Source organism: Rhea americana, unplaced genomic scaffold (assembly GCF_003343005.1).
Source record: "Rhea americana isolate MKP2758 unplaced genomic scaffold, rheAme1 scaffold_28, whole genome shotgun sequence".
NCBI lineage: Eukaryota > Metazoa > Chordata > Aves > Rheiformes > Rheidae > Rhea > Rhea americana.
The window spans coordinates 4,868,176-4,894,540 of record NW_028186401.1 but is presented as its reverse complement, the minus strand read 5'-3'; the positions used below and the strand labels follow the sequence as shown (position 1 = coordinate 4,894,540).

At 41.6% G+C, this 26,365-nt stretch overlaps 1 protein-coding gene across 1 annotated transcript in view; it reads right to left on the bottom strand.

Annotated features, from left to right (window-relative positions):
• Positions 1 to 26,365, bottom strand: part of AGBL1 (AGBL carboxypeptidase 1) — a 289,195-nt gene that overhangs the window by 240,452 nt on the left and 22,378 nt on the right. Inside the window, exons 5-6 of the mRNA XM_085308741.1 lie at positions 24,048 to 24,141; positions 3,903 to 3,940 (exon numbers count right to left, since the gene is read on the bottom strand). Of these exons, the coding sequence (XP_085164867.1) occupies positions 3,903 to 3,940; positions 24,048 to 24,141 (132 nt within the window). The remainder of the gene's footprint in view (positions 1 to 3,902; positions 3,941 to 24,047; positions 24,142 to 26,365) is intronic.

Below are 26,365 nucleotides of genomic sequence, written 5' to 3'. Positions count from 1 at the left end.
AGAGAGAGAGAGAGAGGGTGAAAGGTTAAATAAAGGTTAGCTGATGGAAGATGAGGAGGAAAGAGCAGGAAATGAGAAATAAAAGGCTAGGAGGAAAGAGGGAATACAAGAGGATAAGGACAACAAAAGGAGGAAGGAAAAGATATAGAAGGAGAGGGGAAAGGTCATCAGCAATAACCGCTGCTAGCTCACAGAATTTTTGTTTTTGATAAGAGTTGTGATCAGAGGTTCACCATAAACTGTATCTTTAAATTGCTCATTACAATTTTACTAGGAAAGCATTGCAAGAAGGGCTCTGCCTGTTTCCCTAAGCCTTTCCTTCAATATCCGCTGAGTAAATGCCTCCAAAATCATGTCTAGCTAATTTCCTTAAAGACACGCAAGCTGCTAATTCTGGGAAGTACCGATAGTCAGGAATAACAAATACGACCAAAATTAGATTAAAATAACCTGCTGATAAACAAATTACTCACCAAAAATAAATATTGGATTAAGCACTGGTGGGAGCAGGGATCCCTATAATCACATTGCCACCATGTGGCTGCAAGGAGACCAGTCAGCTCCTCATGGCCTGSGGGGTGGCAGGGGCAATCACACCTGCCTTCGGTCTACAAACATCCGGAGACAGTTGTCCACACTTACTTATCAGACATCTAATTTTCCTTTCAACCTCTAAAAACTAAAAGTAGATTGTCAGTTTTATTCTGAAAGGTGAGTTCAGCACTGCCAGAAGCAACAGAGCCATGTGGGGTGCTGCCCTGGCTTTGCGCTGCTTTTGCCTGGGCTCCAGTGGGGTCTGCTCCCTCCACACCGGGGCTCACAGCTGGAGAAGGGCTTTGCAGGTGTCTGTGCTCAGCTCACCAGCCCTCTCCTAACTTACGACAGGATTGGAGCAAGATATGAAGTCAGGTGTGCAGAGGAGAAGGACAATCAAGTCACAGGAGGCCAAACAAAGTAGCAGGGGTACTCTGGGACAGAAGAGGCACTGGAAAAGATAGTTTGCTCACCATGCTTCAGTTGCTCTACAGCCATCTGTAAAATATAAAGTTCCATTGTAATATCCAAGAGAAAAGATTCCTGGTGCTCTCATGACATTTCTGCTCCTTTATAGCTATTTAATAAGCAACATATTCAGCCTGTTTTTAATGTAGCTCTGCTACAGAGAGTTAACAGTATGATGGAGAGACAGCAAACAAAAAAGCTGCAAGGCAAGGGAGGAAAGATTTGCTACAAGCTGTTTGCTTCCTGCATGTGAGCAGAGCAGGCGGAGAACAGCAGCAAGAGGGATGAGGACAAGGACCCACAGGAGGTCAGCATGCAAGGATTCAGAAGGTACTCTGGGTTGCTGGAAAAGAGAARTCAGGAGTGAAAAACGAGCTGACTGTCAGGTGAGAAATACCTTCTCTRTATTAGCATCCAAGCTTCCACTGATAGCAAGATACAGTGCTGTCATTRTAAGTGACCTAAAMTTCTGTTCCTCCATTATTCACCATCTCGGTGTTCCTTATGGATTTCCATTCCTGTATTGGGGAACAAGACTACTAAAGCCCCTCTGGCTCTGTTCTAAGTTTCCAAGCTTTTCTTTCCTGTTGCAGATGAAGTACAGGTTTGTAGCATCCCATGACTTCTTTGGCAATTTTTCTATTTTCCCCTCTGAAAGACAAGTCTCCAGGAGAGACAATTTCCTAACTACAGCTGGAGTGGTAATTTTCTTACACTGATGCCTTCTTTCTAGGTAGATCTTGCTTCTTGTAGTGTTTCTCACTTGTTAAGTGGGCATTTTGCATCAGTGGGCATTCTGTTTAATAAAAGACAAGGCCATAATGTAAAGCTTCCACCCAACCCTTTGCTCTGCAGGTGGACAGAGTTTCAGGGAGGACTAAAGGAAGCCAGGGGAACTGAAGAGGAATGGTCCTGAATCCATCAGGGAGGCACACTGCCATCTGTCTGCTCCTTTTAAAACTACCATGTGTTTTCTCATTCTAGTCCCCTGCCCAAAGCAAGAGGGAAGCTTTCCATCTGAGAACTTCCACACATAATCGTAAGCCTTGTGGTCACTCAGACTGAAGCTGTTAAGGATGCAACAGCCTGGCAGGGAGACCCTCAAAATTGGGTGCTTTCTTGCYCTATCTTTTATACTCTTCACCCTCAGCAAAAACTGAAATTCTTCAGCATAGCTCAGCAAGTGGGTTATTGCAAAACTCCAACAAAGCACCTGACATTAACAACCCAAATGATTAATGTGTTCCTCCAGTCTTGCAAGCCCTCTACGCAGTTACTTAAGCACAAAAATCGTGAGTGGAAAAAACAGGCAAGATGGTTGGTTCCACAGCCCAGATGGGCTGAAAAGAGCCACACAAACTGAAATTCCTGTGAGAGCAAATGGCTTTAAAATTTCTTTCACTCCAGAGGAAAAAGGGCTAGGAGAATTTGGAGCTGGATCCAGTCCTTCTAGATCCCCTAGATAATCCTCAGCAGATAAAAGGGCTGTTCTTTTGCACTGACCTTTTAMAACACGGGTTTAGAAATCCCCAAGAGATTATTTCAAAGCTTCCCTTGGTAATTGGTTCTTCACTTCCATAYACTGTCCTCAGCTCTAAGTCTAGAAAAAGCCTTGAAATAAAAAGCTCATCCTGTAAATACCCTGAGATAGCAGAATTTCACTTCCTAGTACTTACCATAAAAGAGGAATATTGGAAAAAACCATAAACTGCCCCACTGAGCTTTCAGCTCTTGCTTCACTTTTCCATCCTTCTCTGTGAATGCCTTTCTATTCTAAATGTTAATTTTGCTTTTCTATTGCAAGCAGCTCTGGCGTAGCCCCCCCTGCCCCACCACTCCTTTATTAAGATTTAGTGTCTGAAACAGAAGGTGCTTCCTTGTTGCAATAATGTGACCTTTAAATTTAGGTAGCAAGGTTAATATTGGAGCATTATTTCAGAATTCATCACTTGAGCTGATGCAACTCAGACACAATCCCATTGCAGCATGCTCATTTAAGCACTGCTTCCAGGACTACAATTTTTCACAAGTGCATTTATTCCTAATGCTATGAAAAGAAGAGGGAAGGGAAGAAGAGGAGGGAGAGAGAGAAGGGCAGTACACCACCGTGATTTATTACAGAGTAGATTGTCTGCAATAGTAGAGTGCTCTTTCTTAATCAAAGCTTTATTAAATTCTAGTAATAAAAAGCTAAGTGTTTTTGAATGGGATAAAGGCAAAAAAGGGTAACACATTCATTTCAGGAACAGTCACACCACCAGTGTATGTCAGGGAATCCATGTTAAGATCTCCAACACTGATGCAATGTTAAGTACAACCTGCCACAGTTTGGCTGTGCCCAAGCAAACACCAGGTCCCAGCCCTGCCTTTCGGAGCTCATGCTATCAGGCCTGAGAAGCTGGCAAAGGGGAATAAAGCCATCTCTTTCTCACTGCAGGGGTTTCCCAAGCCTTTGGCAAGAGCTGCATGGTTACCAGATGAGCACACAGTACAACACTACCAGAGTCCACAGGACAGAGCGGTCCTGGCCCCATGCTACAGGGACATTGGAACAACAAGCACTGCTAGCTGGCTGCATAACCTCTACATTTCTTTCATTGCACTAAGCCCCAGGGCAAACACTGTTCCCTGAATATTCAAAACAAGTGTCTAGTCTCACAGACTTGCAGCAGCTTGCTCCCTGGGACCTAGAGTATCATATCCTAGGGGCATATCTGTAGAGCCACGGGGCTCTAAGCACAGCAGATGTACACAGAACTACTACATTATTGCCTCTCTTTTGTAAGCAGAGCTCTCTTTGGGATTYAAGGTGGAGGAAAAACAAATGGGGAGTGAGATCCAATGGGATCATTCTGTCCAGCAGCACAGAAGAGAAAGGAAAAATATGAAGAAAAGCTTACTTGATTTCAGCAAAGCTGCCAGAGCCTCAATGGCTGCCCTGGGGAAAGAAGAGAGATGGAGAAATAATGTCAATTTTTTTGATAATTTTTGTAACTTTCATCTTCAGTCTCCTGGGCCAGGCTCCCCAACTAGYCTAAATTGACAGCCTATCATTGACTTTGACAGAGGCACAATGTCTTCTACCAGCAGAGGATCCAGTCTCTGCAGCTGACTCAGTTATTCTAAAAGACCATTAGCCCTTTAGCTTTAATGTTATACTGATTTGTAGTGACCATTAAACTGAAAGCAACACCCACATATCGAAAGTAATGAAGCAAATCTTTAAACTGCTGCCCTATAGCTATTTCCTTGTATCAGAGACTTAGCACAGGCCCATTCCAGATATTGGTGCCTCTATCCACATCAGCAGATGATAATTTCTGCATCAAGTGGGGATATCCATGTCAGTATTTCAAGCCAAATTCCCCTCCATTGTTTTCCATTTTCTCAAAACAAGCTTCAGTCCTCATCTTTCCTCCTRTTAGCTTTAAATAAAAAAAAAAAARTCTTTTGTTTTCTTTTAATTATACCAATGTCTTTTATTACAGTGGCATATAAAGGTCCCTGCTCAGATCAAGACTCATGATGCTTCAGCTGTGCCCCATAGCTCTTAAGAGAGGAAATAGGTAGAGGAGAGAGATGCACAGAGAAATCTGTTGGTGCTCTGAATCATTTTAATGCATAAGTAAGCAACTCAGCTGTTTGACTCTGCACAGCACTTGTCTGAATGGAAGCTGCTCACTATCATTTGTGGCTTAAAAAGCTGCACTGAGCTATGCCTGTTCCCCACTCTCTGGAAGCAGGTCGCTTCTCCATACAGCTAGCCACATGGATTTTCTTGTTCCAGCAGAATATGTCTGGAAAAGAATCTTCCATGTTCTAGCCTGGCTTACCACTGTGAAGTTTCAAGTGCCCACAGCTTATTGAATAAATACAGCTACAAAACCCACCATGCCCATGGATTCCTAACAATGTAATCTCTTTATAACCCAATCCCCAAATAAAATCATATTAACTTCCATACCGAGCCAATTATTCCTGTAGCAGGAAACAAATAGTTTTGTCATCAAGTTACTGTTCATTTTGTGTTCAAATAGCATCTGAGATTAAGAAAAACTCAACAGCTGGTTCTTGCTGACACTGAGTTCTGTCCCTTTCTAATGTAACTCTTTCACAGTGAATCCCTCAGAGTTCAACACCAGTATTACAAACAAACTGCACAAGAAAAGCCCACAAATGCACACATAACATCAAATCGGCAGATGAGCTAAAAATCTAACCAGTGGAAGCATGATCATGCTCTCACTGCTTTTCTACCTCCATTTACACAGCAGGCATTCAGCTGGTGGGAGGAAGTCYGTGTGATTTGTAAGCCATTCCTGCATGCTCAGAAAAGGGGTATGTTACATCCCCTGATCACTCAGCCTTTCCCTTAGTTTTCAGTTTGGCACAAAATAAATAGCCTCTAAGCAAATAAAAACTCTATTCAAAGCATTTCCTGAAGCTCAAATCCATGTACATATCCTTAAAGGAGATGATATTACAAACCTACATTTCTAGTGGCCTTTACAGCCCTAAGGTAATGCCTCAAYCCCAAGGCAGAACACAAGAGTGGTTAGGGGAAGACCAAAGCGTTTCTACCTCTGTGAAGAAGAGATCTAAGGAGTTCCATGAGGCATTTGGTTTAATTTGGGGGTGCTTATGAGCATTTGCAAAGAGTTTCAGTAGGGTTATGTCACCATCATAATGTCAACACTGTCAACAATTCTCCTATCAGCCAATTAAGCAGCAAATCTGGATTCTCCAACACTTTTGAAGGTTTGTAAACTTTCACTCCCTAATTCTTCAGCACAGTTACCCAGAAAACCTAAACTCTTCCTGACTATGCCATAGCTCACTCCTCAACAGCCTTCACTTCTTCACTTCTCTTTTCCAGGCTTCAAGTAAATCCACCCAGATAGTAAAGTGGAATGTAAAATCCAGACCTCTCCCGAAAAAAGCAGACTAACTGTTGTGTTTATCTTGATCCCAGCGCAAGCACCTACCTACTTCTGAAACAATACTACAGATCTGCAAGCATAGCTAGCTGGACTTCCCATATCCAGACCAGCAGGCATATCCTCATCTAGGTCCATGATGGTACACAGTACTATAATAAAGTGGAAACAAACTAGTACATTTCATCTCTTAAAGTATGACAATTTATCACAAGGATTTTGGCATAGGCAAYATGCAATGTTCTGTATGTCCTACAGCACATACTTTACAGTTACTCGTAAGTAGGTGCAGACTCAGTAGACTGACCTAAGTAGCACATACAGCTTCAGAACAAATTTTGAAAGAAAGAATAATTAAAGACATGAGGGTAAACTATAAAGCAGATAACACAGTTTTAAGGGATAAAATGGAGTTACCAAAGTCGATCAAGCCAGGCTGACCTGAGAGCTTTCTTTGATAAGATAACTGATTTTTCTAGACAAGAGAAATACAGTAGATCTAATTCATCTCAACTTGAATAAAGCATTTGATGCAGTGTCACACGAGAAATTACAAGCTAAACTGGAGAAAACGGAGAATATTTTAAGAATTATAAAGTGGGTAAGGAACTGGTTAAAAAGGCAATGACAGGAGTTGTCCTGAAAGAGAAAYTATTATGCTGGAGGGAGGTTACATGTGGAAGTCCTCAAGGGTAAGTTTTGAGACTGATCTTATTTCATACTTTCATTAATGACCTTGGCACAAGAAGTCAGTGTACTAACAAAACTTGCTGATAGTGTGAATTCAGGAGCTATGGCCAATAGCAAGGAGTTTAAAATCTCTTTCAGGAGTAACAGTGTTTTTGAGTCCTACAGTAATAGAAATAGGATGAAATGTAACAGTCAAAAACACAAGGTTATGTATAAAGGGTTTAATAAGAATTTCTGTTATGAGCAGGAGCTGACAATYGGGAAACAAGAGGACACCCTGAACATATTAGCCCATTAGAGAAAGATGACAAGTATGATCCAGGAGGCTGATACGACCATGAGAAGGACAGATCAGATCTCAGGAAAGGCGCTGCCAGCAGAGAATGGAAAGCATGAATGTCTTTACACAAGGCTTCATCTGAACAGCTGTGTGYAGTACTCAAAAAGAACAGCTACAGAAAAGAGCTAAAGAAGTGATTAGAGTAATGGAGAACTATCTTATGAGAGGAGTCTAAAATATCATGGTTTGATCGCCTTAGCAAAATGATGGTTTTAGAGGTGATTTGATTGTTCTCCATAGGCACACTGGGGTGGAGGAGAAATAAACACAAATGAAGGCAAAGAACTACTTAAGCTAAAGAACAAATTTGGCACAAGAACAAATGGATACAAAATGGCCATAAATAAATTTTGACTGAAAATTAAAGGATGGGTTTTAAGCATTGGAAAATGAAGCTCAGAAACATCCTCTTGGCAGTGGTGGAGCAAACAACCTAATGACTTTGAAAAGGGAGCCTGAATTGCTTATAATGGGATAATGAAGATCCGTTGCCAATGAGGAAAGGGTCAGAAAAAGGTGACCCAGAAATCACCATAGTCTTATATTCTTACAATTTAATTGTAGGTAAAATGGAAGCAAACTGAAAAACAGATATTCTAAACACAAAGTTAATTAGCTATTCTACAAAAAAAAGCACCTGTATCAGAACAGGCTGAAAGTTCAAAAAGTCTGGTATCCTGTGTCCAACAGTGGCCTAGGGAAGAGTACAAAACCAGAGGGAACTTACAGCTAGAACTTCCAAAAGCGTCCACAAAATCTAGCAAATTGCAGTCCAGAGATTATGGAATCACAACCAACTAAGAGCTAAAAAAAAAAAAAAAAAAAAAAAAAAAAAAAAAAAAAAAAAAAAAAAAAAAAAGGCACAAAGGCACCAACACAAGCTTATGAAATCTCTGGGATGTAAATTACTGGATTTTGCCCAGTCAATTTTTTAATCTGCACAAACTCTTAGCATCCACAATACGCTGGAAAAGAAGTTCACACCTACACTGTGTGAAGTGCTATCTCCTTGCATTTGTTTTAAATTTGGAGTTGATATCASCATTGTAATTTACACTTCAAGTCAGCTGTCAGCAAGCATCCCCAGAACATTACCTACCTTCTGAACAAATTTAAACATACAAAAGACTCCATGGGAAGCAAAYAAGTCACAGAAGAGAGGGACTTTCACTGAGAAAGTCATAGAGAAAATGGACTTTCACTGAGAATGACAGAAAGCTGATGGATGTGTCAAYTGACTTTCAGCAAGTCAAGCAACTGGTGTTTGTGATAATATCGGCACCTCTTAACACCATATGCTAAACCAACAGCATCCTCTCTGGCATCGGAAGAGATAAGGAGTAAGCCTGAGACATGGAGATAGAGAAAAAGCAGATAATAGACCATACATAAGACGAAGAGAGGAGAGAGAAAAATAAATAAATAAAAAGTTGGGAGGGAACAGAAGGAGGGGAAGTTTAAGAGCACAAGAAAGTTGATTCTATGAGCCATATGCTAAATCAGAGAATTTGATAGCATGCCCAGTGCAGAATTTTGCATTTGTCTCAAGGAGGAATGAGGGGAAAAAAAAAAAAAAAGAAAAAAGAAAAGCTCACAAACCTGCCTAGATGCCTTCCTCTGATTTTCTGTTCTTTGCAGCAATACATTACTAAAACCTTACAATGGAATTGACAATACAGCTATCTCAAAGGAAACTAAACTCATTTATATTTTTAAGTAAAAAGATGAATAAATAAAGTTGCCCTATCTTAAAAGGCATAATAATAAGTGCTGTTCTATAATCAAAAAACATTAAAAAACTCCCTCTAATAGCTGTGGAGACAGCCACTCTGAAGAATGAAACTCTCTGAAGTGTTTCCAAATCAGCAGCTTGGATATCAGGGCAGGAGTGCAACTAGGAGACAAACAGACAAATGCAACTTTCAGATTCTCTGCTTAGGAAACAGGAGCAACAACAAAGAAAATTTCCACTGCTTCCCAAGCCAAACAGCAATTGGATTAGCCAGTAAAACTGGGCTGCTCAAAAGCACAGACAAAGGAGTYTTTTATGCCTAGGTCACCCTTTCAGATCTGGGCTACCCAGACAGTGTTAGCTAGAAATTGCTGCAGACAGAGGAAGAGACAGAGAGTCACCATCTCCTAAATTTTGTTCTCTGCTCTGATCCTGGCTCACAGCTTGTAGCTCTGGGCAGTATGATGGACAACTCTGTGCCTCTGTTGGTCTTCTGAGTAAATTATTTATTTTTGTTCCACTTCAGTGTTGGAAAAAAGACTCTTGAAAATGAAAAATGTTGCTACAGAAGGGGTGCTATGTGGATCACATGAAAAGATTTTAGGATTCAAAGGGCATACTGAGTTACAGGACTACCCTGTAACCATGGACAGGGAAGACCAGAGAAGCCAGAGACTGAACAGTCAAAAATATGATCCAACAGAGCTCTACAAATCAGCTTCCAAGTAATTCAACCAGCATATTCCTACCCATATGAAACTACCTCTTATGTGCTTACACATGAAAAACATCCTCTTCAAATTATTAAATGATGGCTAATGATTTAGTGCTTCATTAAGTGCCTTTTCAGACCTGATTCCTGATATAATTCCCAAAGGTAATCACACCTCTAATAAGAGGTAAAGCACTCCCGTTTATAGAGACGAAACAAAAGGTTCGGCCCCTGCCTGGCACACTGTATTATCTCAGCCAGTGCTCCCTCCTTTTGCACTTTACACAGCTATTTCTCAGTATACTCATTCGTTGCTATCATGTTTATTTATATCGCAAGCAGTCTGGGGCAGAGACCATGCCACATATTTGTGCAGCACCTAGTACAATTGGAATCTTGATTGAGTGCTCAAGCTATTAGAGCTTACAAGCTTAAAGTCCATAAGCTTCCGTAGTCCCTGTTTCTGGAAGGAATTAAGTGCACTCGAGTATACATCACGTCTGGTTGCATTTTGCCTCCAACCCCTGGGACTCATACTTAACTGCTGGAGTTTATACAATCACAGAGCCACTCATTCAAAAGACAATTTCAAATCTGACAACTGAGAGACATTCAGAAACAACATGTAGGCACTTTGGCAATAGGTGCTTTATAAATCCTTCCAGAAGGTAGAACTCATCTGAGACAGATGCTTTGAATAGTCATTTCCCTGGCGGCCAGCAATACAGACCTTAAATATGCACACACTTGCACAGAGATTCGTTTTGTTTTAAAGGTTTAAAATGAGCAGTTGCACAAATCTTGGAAATATAAGCAAAAGCTGTTTATGCTACTGGCATTTTCATAGCACTGCTGGTCTAAGATTGACACAAAAACACCCATCAGCATGTCCWCTTTAATTCCAGACTGTTAGCTAGACATTAACACTTTTAAAGGCAAGACCTGCTCAGTCTGCAATGTCYTGCTCACTGGTAACAGGTGGAATTTGGAGATCCAGCTGTTGTGCACAGATGTGCTTTCGGTGTAATGCTGAAAAAAATAAATTAGAAGAAAAACACACATGCCAGTTCTTTTCTGATGGTTATATCAATTCTAGTGACAAACTTTTTTCCTGGAAAAGTACATGATGTCTTTAATCAGACTACGTAGCTTCTATGGAACATGYTCTCTATGATGTGATTCATTTTGTTGAAGAGAATTAGTGAGAAGGAAAAAAAACTGCATACTGAACAGTATTTCCTCTCCATCTTTAAAGGTTTCTTTAAGTTTTAATTGACTGAGTGAGAGGCTGTGAGGAAAAATGAATGTGCACAGGTATCAATGTCACTGTTAATAGCCAAGAGGACATAAGAGCAAGAGCAATGATGATTCCCTACTTTATAACCTCCACAATAGACACAGGATCCAGTTTTTTCCTTTCTTACACTTYGGTGAGCTGAAGTGAGTGCGTTCTCTAAAAGACACGTTGCAGTTTATAAAGAAGTTATAGATCTGAAGGCCCAGTGTGAGGTCCTCTGTTCTGATGTGATGTCCAGCAAGTATCTCAGTTTCCAGATTCAGCTTGAAGCCTTCACTGGAGTCACAGAGAGTCTTTCCAAACATTTTTACCTGCTCTGGAGCCTGTTAGATCTCGTACAGCTAAAAGGTATTGCCTTCCAGCCTCTTTTATCTCTTCCTTCCGGGAGGAAGGGTCATGCCAGGGAAACCCTCCAGGCTCTCTTACAAGTATCCTAGTCTCTGTAGTGTACAAATATGGAAGCAGAGACACCAGGAATTCTTTCTTTTCTTTACACTTGTGAATTGTATCAGCCTAAAACAAGCAACAAAGCACAGGAAAGGCACTTAAATCCTGGCCAAACAAATGTCCAGTTATTTCTTCCAGTACGGTGCAGAGCTGGCAGTTTCAAAGGCGGAAACCATATCTCAGAAGAGTTTTCTTTCCTGTCAACTGCTTCTCTGGGGTCTATGGCTGAGGCAAGCTCTGACAGTTTGTCACCCACATCAAGATGAAATGGTCAAAAGGATCATAATCAAATAGAATTCTTAACAGATTTATCACCCAGAGTAGCTTCGATATGACAGTGTGAGAACTCAGTACTCTYGCTCACAAGTCACACAGGGAAGGCCTAAGAAAGGCACTTGATGCTATCCCTGTTTGATTTAGGAAGGCGAAGAGTGTGAACACTTATCAAGGCCATTTTGCCTAACAAGCACCAGTGCAGCCCTTGAAACATCTCATACCCAAACCCTATCAGTCAGCAGGGTTAAATCCCCCTCCTTTCCCTAGAAGACTGTCTTCCAATTCCATTAAAGTCACTAGCATGAATTAGTCTGGTGGTCTCTTCACTGAATCCTTTGCTGACATTTTACTCATAGCTTATCAGTCCACAATGACTGGCAGCTTATGCTCTGAGGACCCAGAGGATTGACAAGCACGTTGTGTCTGTGCCAAAGTAAGTGCTCAGTGTACAGCCCTAGCACCTATCCTGCTCCCTTCCAGAACACTCCCTCTGCCTCGTGCTTTTCCAAATGCTTTGTGCACACAGAGCAACGGAAGGACAAGGCAAACATGCCATGTACCGGATGAAACTCCCTTACTGCATGACTGACTGTCAAAGGGCATGGCTTCATGACCTACCTGGAAACCACAGGTTCAAATCTCAGCAGGGTAAAGTAACCTTCTTGTCTTCACAAAGACGATGAATTGAATTGTAGGGGTTTGGCTGTTGGGGAGTCTCTGTTAGTCAGCTATAAAAGAGCAGGTGGGGTTTGGGGGTACCTAGGGCCTTATTCACAAAGCCAGACACACAGCCTGCACTTGTACAATATTGCCTGCAGACAAACTGCAAGATCTTTATTTTACAGACATGATCAATTGCTGACAGTGGGATGTCCAAGTGTACCATGTGGTGCCAGTAGTGCAAGTAGTGAGATACCTAACCTGTCACTGCCTGCGCCCAGAGCTATTTGAAAGGTTGGTTTCAAAGTAATCAAGGCCAAGAACAGCAGTTCTCCCTTACTACTGGTTAGCACAACCATTTCTAAGACAGTAGTAATCTCTGGACACACCACCTTTAAAGAGTCCTTTGGAGTAAAAGGCGTTCTTGAGCTGTAAAGCAGTAGCRTTTGAAATAGCATCCTTTACTGCATGTAACTAGGCTTCCGCAATGGATAGGAAATCTGAGTTTTCATTTCATTCATCCCCAACGTTTTCACTATTTAGGATTTTGAGATGTTAATTTTTTCAAAGGAGTCTTTCAAAAAAACCTAATTTTAAAAATCTCAAAAAAATTCAACAGAGAAAAAAAAAGCCATGAAATATGAAGCTGCAGGGCTAAGAAAGCACTGTCTTCCTTGCTCAAGCAAAGAAGGCTGACTTGTTTGATAGCCCTTTCTTTAGGCTTAAGCTGGATGCCTCAAAATAAAAGAAGGAAAAAGAATGATATTGAACATAGGATAAGAAAAACTTTGTTCTTTTTAATCTAATGGTATTGTTTCCATATTACAAGGCACTATAAATAGATCCATCAGTTTATTAGTTTTCCCTTTCCCCTCTGGTCTTGTTCAGATGAAGCTCATTCATAAAGTCCAGCCAAAGGACAAGCTTAACTCCGAGGAAGAGAGCTAGCCTGCAAACTCTTTGAATATGCCAGAGCAAGAAACTRTATCATGCAACATATCTACCAGACTCATGCTCCCTGCACTACATCACAAAGTGGAATTTGGGTGGTTATAAGCTGGCAATCATGTCATATAAAGTAAGCCTACAGCCCTACCCAGTTCTGCCTGTTCATGAGTGTCCATTTACACAGTCTGCGTGTAATATGAATGTGAGTAACTGCTTACACATCAGCTGGAGCAGTGACAGCACAGTGTCACCTCCACATTTGCAAGAGGGAACAAATAGAAAAGAATATATAGATGCTAATTGATCTTACTTGTATGCAATACACTCCTTTTGCCGATCTCCATGTGCTTCCTAACAAGGAAAATGGTGTTTCCCTCTTTATGTACAGAGTTCAGCAGTTTTTACATATTGCTCTTACCTGAGCCCCAAGAGATTGTAGTAAGAGTTAACAGAGCCTCAGGGTTCACCCTCATACCCACAGGTGCAGAGACTCTGGAGTAGGCAGTATATACAAGCCTAAGTGTGACACCTGTCACTACTGTGTCACGTAGCTTGCAAGACTGGTTAAAGCCAGCATCTGGCTGCTGTGATTGACCTAGCCAGCCACAGACTAAAAGATTTTTTCCGTTACAAAGTAACAACTCCTTATTAAGCAATAATCTGGTCACATCTTAGTACTGGTGCCTGTTCTTCACAGTATTTAATTAGAGGATTTAGGAAAAAAAAATACCATTAATAAGCCATAATGCAGCAAGTACTGGGTCAAATTCTCCTGGCATTTGCTCTTGGAAATCAGCAATGTCACACTGGCATTTCTGCAGGGGCTTTTTGAAGTAGTAATTCGCAGAAGCCTAAGTTGAAAAAGTTAGTTTATTTTTTCCCCTCTCCTTGGAAAGCTCCCATCCGATACAATCAAGACAAACTGTTTGGGATTTGAAAACACACCACATTAAAGCCAAGGCTCATGGAATTTGAGCTGTAAATATAACAGCAAACCAATAGAGATAAATAATTTAAGAGTACAGTAGAAATTACGAGCATTATCAGGATGCTTCTTGCATGTTCTTGCCTGTTCCTGTTTTTCTATGCAGAAAAATCTAGACGGCAGTGAAACCTGGATCAACCACAAACAAGTAAGTAAGATTTAAAACAACCCAAAAGAAAAAGAAGCTTTTTTGCGCAGACATTGAAATCTCTCATGCCATTGCAATGCATGTCCTATGGCCTGCAAAAGCCCAAACTACATTCCATTTAACACAGGAGAAGAAAGCAGAACATGCAGTAACTGTGCCAAAGATACAAGGTGCTTCTCTCCTTATCTTCTGCAAGAGTCTGGCTATTGCTGCAGGCTGACTGTAAAACTCAGTCTCAGAGCCATGACCTTCACAAAATTTACACTTCAGGGTGAATTTCTACTCCTAACACTGCTGCTGCAGCCATGTTAGGAGTCAGCAGCCCTGTTCCTCCTCATCAGCCACTTTCTCAAGTTTTCAGGTTCTCCTCTTCACATACCAAGCCCTGTCTATGAACACATCCCCGGGCAGCTCAACTCTGAGTTTATTTACAGATTTTGTTCCCGTTGCTGCCATTCCAAGCGTTGCCCTGCAGATAAAGTGACTGAGAAGAGCCCTGCTGGGGTTAGTGAGCCAGAGACCTGCGCTGTATCTGTAGCGCTGCTCTTGCAAAGCCATCCTTCCCTAATGCATCTCATTTCACCTACACTTGGCAAATGCTCCTGCATTTAAGCTGTCCCTTCTTAAAATTAGTGTTGTCAAATCAACCATCCAAAAGAGCCTGAAAGGGACTGTGAAGACACTGGAACTACCTCCCTCCTGCTCCCTGGAAATGAGTCAGGTATAGTGCCTGCTCCTCTGTATTGCTAAAACCAGCTACCCATTGCTGCCAATGCTGGTCCAGCTCCAACAGTGCTATCAGTACAGGGAATCCTAGCTTAGAAAGCCTGTTGCTAAGTTCTTTGACACCATGTCATGTAACTGCTCAGGGCCGGTTTAATCACTGTGGTGCTTTAAAACCATTGATGGTTCTAGAGCTGGCTTATACTTAATCTACCAGCATTGCTAGCACTGCTGCACTTAAAAAAAAAAACAAAACAAAACATAGAACCACAGGAAATTCTTAAGGCTGTCTTTCAGGTATGGAAAGCACCTACTTGAGGCCAGCATTGTGGAAAACCTTTGCTGTAGAAGCTCTACTGTGTACTGAGGCTTCCTTTCATTGTTGTTTTCCTTTAATCCCTCTGTCTACCTTTGGAGTGAAAGCTTTTAAGAAGGGCAGGGAGGTCTTTCACAGCTTCATTTTACCCCTTCATAGGTGTGACAGACTTCTAAGTGACAGGARAATCCAAAACTCTAATAAATCAAGCAAAAGGCAAGATAAAGGCAATTCCTAGGCTCTCCAAAACACTGACCCACAAGAGAGTGCCCTCAGCTATATCTCCTTGCATTTTGACCTCTATCAGAGATTCACATCTTTACGCAACTCATTACTTCCAAGGAGCGATTCTTCCTTTGTCTTCTTCACATGGAAGGACGAAGGTGGGCAAACAGGCAGGGTGAGTGTCTGCTTATCACCTCCATGAGAAGATTCAGACAGACTTTGCTTAGAAATTCCCTCTGTCCAGTCCCAGTCCCCCAAGGCTGTCTGGTTGATCGATGCAAGGCTGCAGATCGATGCTTTCTGAAAGCTTTGGCAYTATTGTCCACCTCAAAAATGTTTACAAGGTCATGTAACCACATTGCTCAACCCTCTCTTCACCCTGCCAGCTCCACCTTTGCTCCATAATCCACTTCAACCCCCGTCCTGTTCAAGCATAAAACCTTTCACAAATTTGCTTCTGCTTGCTTCATGTCTCCACCCCCTTGCTCAGTTTCCCCTCTCCATCTGTGCTCACCAAATGCCTCAACCATGACTGAACTTAACCCTCACTACCCTTGGAAGGCAGGGAAGCATAGAAGTTATTTGTTTTGTTTTTTAAGAAAGGTGTAAGATTAGTACCTACACTAAAGACTATGAAAACTTCGATTTCAGGTGACTTCACCCAAGTACTACAGCATGTCTCAGGTAAGGTCTTCCAAGTCTCAGACCAGCATGTTTAGACATGGGTCATCTTTTGCCTTCTACTGTTAAACTCTCTACCTTCTTTACTCTTACGGTCTTATCACTGCTGCTGATGGAAYCTTCTTTCTAAACCTGCACACCTGGAACAGCTTGCCTAGCCCTTCTCATCTCACCAATAAACTATAAATTTTATGCCAAAAACTCATCATTTCTTCCTAGATTGCAAAATGCTCCCTAATCCTTCTGCCTCTGGTCTTGTATTTTGTTATTTACACCACAGAAGGAATAAAGAAGAATAAAACATGCTTAGCACAAACAACGCACAGCAGTCTTCACCCATTCCTCTATGGCACTGTCRTACTCAACTACAAGGGATTGTCGGTGACAATGACAATTCATTTAACTCAGGGCAGCACTCTGGGATGCAACTGATATAGAAGATGTTACATGAAATCAAATTCTGTATCTCATTTGGACGGGACTAGCAGTGGTTCTCCAGCTAGGTGGAAGACATGCCTCAAAGGGAACTTCTAAGAGACAATAACTGCAATGCAGTGGCACAACCAAGTGCTAGCTTTAATCTAATTAGTACAAAGACCAACAGCGAGACAGATATAACAACATGAATAATATTCCCAGACTGGATAATATGTCCTAATAAGCTTGGATAGCCCACACTGGAGGCGCTGCTGCAAGTTTTAACATTTGTTATCATCAGAGTGAGGTAAATTAAAACCAAACAGACCTTCCCACTCAACAAGCATGCAGCTGCCTTCAGTATAGACATACCCAAAGACATCATGCGAGGTCAGACATAAATTGCATCTTTCATAGCCACTGGGTGTGAAAAGTCAAGAACAGAAACAACTTCCCTCATACCAGCTTTCCAAATATAACCCACCAGCTCAAAGGAGATGACCTAATGGGCAAGCAGAGAAACTTGACTTGAAACCATTGCTTCTTTTTCAAAGTCTACCATTTCTATCTGAAATAGAACATAAACTAGACCTATAAAAGATTGCATCTCCTTTGAAATAAGTCATTAAATGAGCTCCTTTATAAACCAGTTTTTCCTCATCAATGACATGTCAAGTTAAACAGAAGCAGATTTCTCCTTTCTATAATATATTCTTTTTATGCCCCAGAGAGACGTATCTATGCTTAGTCTTGTCATACCAGAGGTTACCAAGAGATGGCATCAGGGTTTCTGTATGCAAGATGTTCGTCCTGCCATCTGGAATCACCTCCTTTTATGGTATTTCTCTCTGCCTCATCAGGCCTCCATCTATTTTCAAATCTCATCTGAAAGCATGCCTCCTTCTCCCTTGCTTCTATCTCTTAACTTTTCAATTTCTCTGTTCTTCTATTAGTGGTATAATGTCAGTAAAGTATAATTCTGCAGTGCAACTCTATTTACTCTGCAAAGCTGTGCTGAGATACCATCAGTCTGAAATGAGATTTTATAACTTATTATTCAATATCAGGACAGGTCATTCTTGGAGAGGAACCACATAGTCCATAAAAAGCAAACAGAGGAGAGAAACCACATAAAACCGAGCACCTTTGGCTCACAGCTCATTTCTTCTATTATAACGGCTCATTGCATTAACTCAAACACCAGGGTTTATTTACTTATCCCAGTGATGTACTCATCTCTGCTCCATGTTATCAAATGTATTAATCAAGTTGAAAAGCCACTTGATACAAAGGCAGAGTTAAAGGCAACCTTTCCTTTTCCCCCTGTTGCTGGCATCACATCATTCAGAACACCATTTATCTATTTTATTTAGCAAGAATTTCTAGGCTAAATCCCACGTAGATCAAGCCCAGATGGGAAACGTCATTCAGTTGTGACATAGCTCAAAAGAAATGGTGAGTTTTCAACAGGGATCAAATGAACCAAATAGCAATTTCAGAAGAAGCAGATACTAAGCATCAATTAATTCTGACCACATTCCAACCAAATTATRTGTTACTCTCCAATTAAATACCCAAACAGCTCAACACGATTAATAGCAAAACAATGGCTAATGAGAAATTAAGGATGATTTGCTTTTGATCTCCTATCAGAAACTGTTGCCAAATAAACAAAGACATAAAGCTATACATGGACTATCCCTCCAAAAGGAGTAATGACAGCAGCTACTGTTTCAGGTTGCTGAGATGTGCTTAGTTTCTTTCTCATTCTCAAAATATTGGCAGACAACAGCCAAACAGGGTATTCCAACCTCTGGTCAAGCAGAGCACAGCTGAAACCTTTGGACAAGATGAAATTGCAGCAACTGTAGTCAGAAGTCAAGTAGCTAAAGATCATCCAGGACTACAGCTGAGGAAGTTCTAACTACCTGCATTGGGTCTAGGACTCATTTGCAATGGGTGCAATTTTCATGCACCTCTCCATCACTCTTAATAGAAAGGTAATTCTAATATTCAAGTCTGCTTCCAATTTTCATTCTAGAATTTCTCTGCTAAACTTGAAGACCCTATGTTTCTTCTTTTTGTCAGCCCACTGCCATTCTGATTTCTTCTCTTGTTACTAAGGTCAAGGCAGATCACTTTTACAAACATTTATTAATGTAGTACTGGTCACTTTTCAACCTTATTAATGTGCTCAACACTTGTATTTTATCTTGCTTTAAAGTACTAGTTCTAAGAAAAGAAGAATCACAGCTGTGTGCAAATAAAACAGTTGCTCCAAAAAAGTAACATACTGCAAATATTCAAAGCCCATTTTGAGGCCATGGGCAGAYGCTTAACTTGCATCTTGAGCATTTTTCAGAGTCTTTGCATTGGCCTTGGTTGGTCTGAAAGAATGTCTGGCTAAATACAGACCCATCAGATTCAGGCTTTTAGTTTTAGACGTTCTCTCCCATTCACCCTGACATGTCTCTTCAATAGTATGAGCTGTTTTCAGAACTCCAGTGAAAATATTCCCCTCTGCTCACTTTCTGACAAAAGTATGTGAAACAGAAATCGCTTCCTGACCATAGTAAGAGTGTTTCCATTCCTCCATGTTTCAGGTTCATGAGTCACTTCTCCATACTCCCACAAAAACATCAAACAGATCTGGTGKTTTTTTCATTTCCCCTTGGGTTTTGAACTCTGACACCTGTTGGAGAGGACTGCATTCTCCAAATCTCTCAGAAGCCATTCACCTGACCCCAACCTTAAATGCCCATTATGCTACTTCCAAGCCATCCACCTTAGATCATCCTCCAGTCAGCAGAGAGAAATAAACACTTACTTCCAAGTCACAATTCATCTGTTCCTGAAGTGAACATTTTATACAGATGAAAAGAATCTTCCCTTCCCCCCTCTCCCCCTAGTACATAGGGAGTCCAAATAACTACCTCAGATGGAACATTAGGGTTAAAGGAGAGGAATTACTCCCTTCAGTGAAAGAAAAGATCCACTGGAAGTGTCTGAGGAGGTAGGACCTTCCAATAAGCACCACACATCAGAAGAATTTGATCAAATATCAGAAGTAGACAATGAACATGAGCAAATACTTTCTGCATGTCACATTTTCTACTGAATTAGTTTGGCACCCTTCCAACACACTTAATTTAGTAGTCAAATTTTACTGAAACAGTCGTGCGCAGAATGCCAAGTTTTGTGAATATTCACAGAATTGAGCTATTCACAAGATGGAGCCATACAGAAGAGACCCAGCTCCTGCTTGGCCAGAGAGCACACATCTGCCATTGCCAAACTTGATCCATCTACCCACAACACATCCAAATGTCTCTCAGAACCAGYAGAGAAGATGAGCAAGAGTGGCGAAAGGGACACTGGAAAGCTGGAGAGGATAGAAGACATTGAGCATACAGGGAATAAGTAAGGTGGAATGTGAAAGAGCAGGGGGTCACTGAACTGTGTGAGGCATCAGGGATGCAGCATTACAGGGGATGTTGGTAGACAGAAGATCTGAATGTCCCCCACATACACTTGCATCAGATATCTCTGCTATTTTTAGGAATGAAACTGAGAAAAATAGAACATCAGCTGGCTTTATTTTAAACTGTCCCTATAAAATGTACTAAAGAACTTTCACAGTGACATAGCTCCATACAGAACAGTCTACAGAAGGTCTCTACCTCACTTGAATTTCACAGTGCTTAACTCAAGAGTTTTACCTTTTTTCATATGGCATTTTCTTCAGCTATGGATATTCCTAGAGAGATTCACACAGCTATGGCACCAATGACCTGAAGACCTCAAATGCCTAATGAAGACCAGTAAAGTTCCTGAGTCACAGTCTCAGGAGAATCAGAGCTACTTGGCATGCACCCAGATAAGGTCAATCAGAATATGGGAGACTGTTTCTAAATAACCCAGAGCTTTGCCACTGGGGAAAAATAAATAGAACTATGTATCTTGTTTCTATATCTTAGCTGGCTCAATAAATAGCTCTGATAGTGCACTCTCCAGGGCAGATTCTTAAAGTGACCTTGGTCCTGCTGGGGCCTAGGACAGGAGAATGCGGGTGTATCCACAAGAGAAGTGCTGCATTTTCAATGCTGCATTCCTGGCAAGCGATGAAAGAACAAGGGTAATCTCAGTACTCACAGTTGCAGACTGTTCCTTCTTAGCAGCAAGGCAAATCATGGTGGCACATAGCTATAAAGTAGAGAGAAGTTATCAAGGGCAAATAAAGGGATGAGCAGGGGTTTGCTGGGAAGACACTGCAAGAGAGATTTCATCCATAGGCAGGTTAGAGGCTAGCATTCTCTTCAGGTTCCATATTTGTAGCCAAAAAGAGTAGTATATTCTTCTGTGGCCAACTAATTACACCAGAATAACCCACTCCAGATCTCTGCATGGCCACAGTGCCTTTGAGAAGGGTTATGCAGCCTCTCTGTCGGATGAGCAGAGCACATACTGGACTAGGCAAAGCATATGCACCCTTTATTTTCTTCCTCATCTCAGAAAACCCATATATAAGCTCCCTTCTCCAGTCACCCTGCAAATTTTTAACTAGAGCTGATCAAAAAATAGAAGGACATTTTTCACATGTCCCCACCTCCATTTTCTAATGAACTGTAAAAATGCCTAGGGTTTTCAGACCATGATTATCCCAGGCATTTGTTAATGAGGAGAAAGAAGATCTGTAACCCATCCTCCATTCTGGACTTCTAGTCTCAGGCCCTAATTTCCTGTCAGTGATGCCTCTTGAGGACATTTTTCCTGTGTGGAAGAGAGAGCAGTGCTTCTAAACATACTGCAAACATAGTTCCCACTGAATAATAAGAAAATAGTGCCTTTAAATAGGTTGCAAGTGCTTTTTAAACCAGAATATGTTTGTGCTAAAGTCCACAGTAGTGCTTCTAGCATAAAACAGACCATCTCCACTGAGCCACTGGCTTTCTCAGCTGCTCCTCATTATTAAATGAAACAAGCAGCTCTGAGAGTCAGCTATGCAAGTCAGCTGACAGGCTACCAGCCTTCAGCTGATCTGTAGTTCTTGCTGGTTAAGTCAGGTGCAGGTGGGAAACAAATCACCTTTTCTTTAAGCTAGCTCCCAGTAAGTATTTGATCTCTTCTGATGCACTTCCATGCATTTGCTTGCCTGCAAATACATTACAAGAGTAGCCCAAACAATCCGGGGAGAAAACAGGAATTAGGAAACTGAACTAGCAATGAGGGAGCTCAAGTAGACACTAATTAACACTTAAGAGACTTTCTTCCCCCAGTGGAAATTAATCTAAGCTTTTTAGCCACTCTGGAGATTTACTGAGGGAAGTTCTGAATTTGTATTTTCTACACACACGCACTAAATATCCACAGAAGAGTGCAAAACAATTCTAACACATCGGATAAAAGGATAAAAATCCAAATATTGCAAGTTGACAATCTAGAATCACTGAAATCAGTGTGTTTCTCTGAAGGATATTTCTTTCCCTTCTGCTAAGTGAGTATTCTAGTCAGCTTTACAGACTGTATCATGACAAACCTCAGCAGAACCACCTGCACCTCCAAATGAATCTCAGCAAAAAGCCAGGTTAGAAATATGTGGCAGATRCCAAGCTCTCAACTTCTCATAGAGGAAGCAGGGAATGGAAAAAGTAGCTATGCACAAAAGCCTCATTAAAAAAAGCCTTTATGCAGCCAGATCCATTCCTTAACAGAGACCCAATATAGGCCCCAGACCTGTTACACCCAGATCCTGACCCATGAGACAATCACACAAGTAGAACTAATATTATTCTAGTCACAGCCAAATACTTCAGTAGGAGGGTGACCAGGAAAGTGAGTGGAATTTGCTTGCTTAGTTAAGCATAGGCATAGAGGCATCAATCACTTAATCGCTTTCGGTTGCCCAACAAGTCAAGGCCAGGGCTCTGAAACTAATTCATCTTGGGTACACCTACTTCATATAAAGCAGCTCTCAAGGCTCCACAAGCCTTAAAGATTAACATGATGCTTGAGAGGAATCTTGGAGTGTGCTCAGATACCCCAGAAATATAGGGATAATATTCTTAGAGTTGAGTGAAATCAAAGCTCTCTGCAAGCAACATCCTGATCTCGTATTTTTGGACAGACCACAGAGGAATCACAGGTACTTCGGTTAAAGGAAAATTGAAGCTGTGAAATTGTTGCATTTACTTAGTGCTATACTAGCAAGCCAAAAATGTAGGCAAAAGCGAGTTGGCTTCCACTAACAAGGCAGCTGCAGGAAATTGTGCATCTACTGGGCCCACTCTGTATCTTATTAGCAAGGCAAACAGCTCATTTTTTAAAAAATAAACTCAGACATATAGGCAGAAGCTCTACAAGAATTCTGCATTTAGCAAATGACAGCAGTATGTGTTGAGGTAAAAGTTCATCACTCATGGCTAATGGAAAGTTATTCAAATTCCTTCTCATACAACGTMTTGTGTAACTGGTCATGTTGAAAGAACTGCTTGTTTGCCTTTGACAGTAAGAAGAGGGCATAGTTTACCAGTGCACTCATCCGGAGTCACAAGTCAACATCTCAATCATAGCTAAGTAGGAAATAAGACTTTTGTGCCATGTCTGTCCATCAACCTCTCGCATACACACCATACCCAACCTATAACCACGTCCTCATCCGCGTTCAGTCCAGGCAGAAGCAGAGCCTTACTGTAAGCTGCCATATCCTTGCTGAAATGTGCATAAACAAATATGCACTATGTGCACTGCAAGGAAGTATATGTCTAAGGAATGGAACTGGCAGGTTCTACATTGCTTAATCCAATGTGGCTGAATGGTCACAGGTCATAGCAGTAATGTCTTGCCACTGTTTAAGCCAGTCACATGTGTGTTTTGTCCTTCTGTGAGTTCTTCCATTTGTTTTCCATGTTAGAAAGCTTGCCTTGAAAGGCAAGTGGGGACAGGGACAGAAAGGACAACTTGAAGGCTAACATTCAGCTTTAAGTTGAAGATATAAAATAGACTTGTTCTCTTCAGGAAAAAAAAGGTACTTTAAATATTTGGAATGGGCTTAGAAATAGACCCAGATTAATATTAGCAAGAACTGTCATGCTTCAAAAGTATCATAATGACCTAGTCACAACTCTCTACAAGGGAAGAAAGAGAACTCTGTCATGATCCCATTGTACCTCCTCCTGCAACCAGTAGCAGCAGGAGGTTCTTGCTAAGGAGTAGGCAGGACCCATTAGTACGTTCCTGGGAAGCACTTCTTAAAATCCCATTCGGACTGGAAAAGGAAGAACAATACCTTGCAGTCAAACTCTCATCCCTCTATTAGGTACTGTCCAAATGGCCATCATAATCAATCACATGATGAGTCACAGCACCAGCATGTATTTCAGGGAACTACTTCTGCTTGTTAAAAAACCCTGCAGATTTAAAGTGAATCCATTTCTGATTTGCCTTCTTTCTTTGCCAAAATTTTGTTTCTTGCTGGTCTGAAAAGATGAGATCCTTTGGGGGCTACTGCCTACCTGACTGTCCTGACATGCCTCTTGCTGTAGGGAGTGATGACTTCCAAAAGCAGCTCCATGGCTCCATTGATGCCAAGTGCAGTTCCTGCAGTTACTAAGCCAAAGAAAGAAAAGCAGTCAGATTTGAAGCAAGCAGTGTGGAATGCTGCATTTTGAGTAAAGCAGGCAAGGAAATAGCTGTCCCTGGGGCTACAAGCAGCTTTCTCTGGGCTTCCAACTAGACTTCATAGATCCTTTTACAGATGTGGACCCTGAAGCTTGGAGCTGTCCGTGGACAACCCTAAGCCAAGGCCAGGCTCAAAACAGATATTACAGTATCCTGCTCTCCTTCCCTAAATTCTCCGAAGTTGCTTTTCCTATAGATATTGTACTCTGTGGAGAACAAATCATAGTTAAATAAGATCATCTCCCAGCAAAATGACAAGGCTCAAATTCATCCTACATTTTCCAGAGGCAGTTCCATRAGGATGGCTTATTTCACAGGGACAAGGAAGGCTGTTTTCTTTCTGTGCTATTATTCAGTGCCTATGGAAGTGAGTTTGGGGAGGGATGTTTCTGAATGCAGCTAAACTCCAGCTAGGCCAATTTTATATTCACTTGCTAACATATTGAGAGCTTCTACAGATAGATTTTGCAACTAGTTCTAAAAATGTCCAATGCAGAAACTAGCTGTTTAGCAAGGCCTCCCTACTACAAGACAGGTCTTCTATCTAAAGAAGGGGAGAATACAGCCCTAAAATATTAAATGTTACTGAATGGAGTGAAAAGATCAGTAATCAACAGCAGCCAGAGGGAGATCTGGCTGTCTGCCCACTGCTGGGTTTTTAGCTGTTTTCTAGGTATGCCCAGTGGGAACTGGGCATAAGAGAGCTGCTAGAGAGCCCATCATCTCCTGCAATGTCTTCTGTATCCCTGCCAAGTTGTCCTATGATGGAAAGCTTTGGAAGGCTTGCCAACTACTTTCACACTAGCTGCTAATTCATTAGAGAGATRGCAGTGTACAAAGCTGCTTGAACTCACCTTGCCCCAGAGCAGGATGTGGGCTGCCACACAGGACTGGCGGCAGAGATTGTGAAGGGAGCAACACAGGACAAAGAACAGGTATACTGAGATTGTAACAAGGAGTGATCTTTTCTGCTTTTACATCTAAGCACTCTCAGAGCTTTACATGTTTCTAGATCCACTCCATAAAACTAATTTTTCAGGTTAGGAGCATGTTCTCCTAGTTCTGTTCCTCATCTATACAAACCTTCGCTCTGCCTTCCCTGCCTCTTTGCAGATGGGCCACAAACTCACCAAGCGAGAATTACTCTAGGAAGGGGGAAAGCACAGCTGGGTCTGAAGTACAAAGAGAGTAACAACTGCTACAGCAAAGGAGCAGCAGAAGGGGGCTGACATTAACAGAAAGGAAGCAAGATTGCAGTGTGGCATCCTAAAACCTATGCAAAATCTGCAGTTGAAATGGGATGCAGCTGCAATGAAGGAGAGCAGGGGAAAAGTGTAGATAGTCATTTTCAGTGGGAGGCAGCACAGGGTTGTTACACAGCTGTGCAACCTGAATAAAGGTTGCAGCTTGCAGCTTCTGGGCTTAGCTACACTTTCAGTTGCACTCAGCCTTTCAAATGCTGCTTATCACAGGCATGGGGGCTGAATGTTGAGGCTTGGCTGCTTGTCTGAGAAAGCCCATAGTCTGAAACCAGCTCCTATACAAATAGGAGGAACCTGCAGGGCTGAGAGCCAGGAATGATAAATCTTAGCATGCATATAGCAGGCTGCAGACAGGATGGCTGTCAGGAGCTCTCTGCTGGGTGAGGGAAGCAGGGAGGGAGAGGGAATACCTACAGTTAGCAGAAGGAAATTTGTGCTGACAAACTCAGTAATGGRGAAATCCTGCATGAATGTGCAAAGTTCCCCTGAGAGAATACTGGAAATCCCATTGCTTGAGTCATTTAATAGAGGGGCATAGCCATTTAGAAAGAGCAGGGAGAAGACATGGAGAGTGGGTGGGATAACCAGGTATTAAGTTCTCAGCTCTGATAGGTACATCCTGAGGGACTTTGAATGAGTCAATAATTTTTCTCTGCCTCTGCTTCTCCACCTGTATTTCTCTCCCTTGTGGAGCTCCTGTAAGAATCAATATAATCAGCAATTGTGAGACACTTGGCTATTGCGATGATAGGAACTGCATGCAGACCTAAGATACTTACGTCTCAGAGCAAAGGAAATGACTGCATATATTCTAGAATAAGAGATCATTACCATAGATATTTTTCACTGTAGCATTTGCATTTTCAGTTTACAGATGGGATATACTGCAC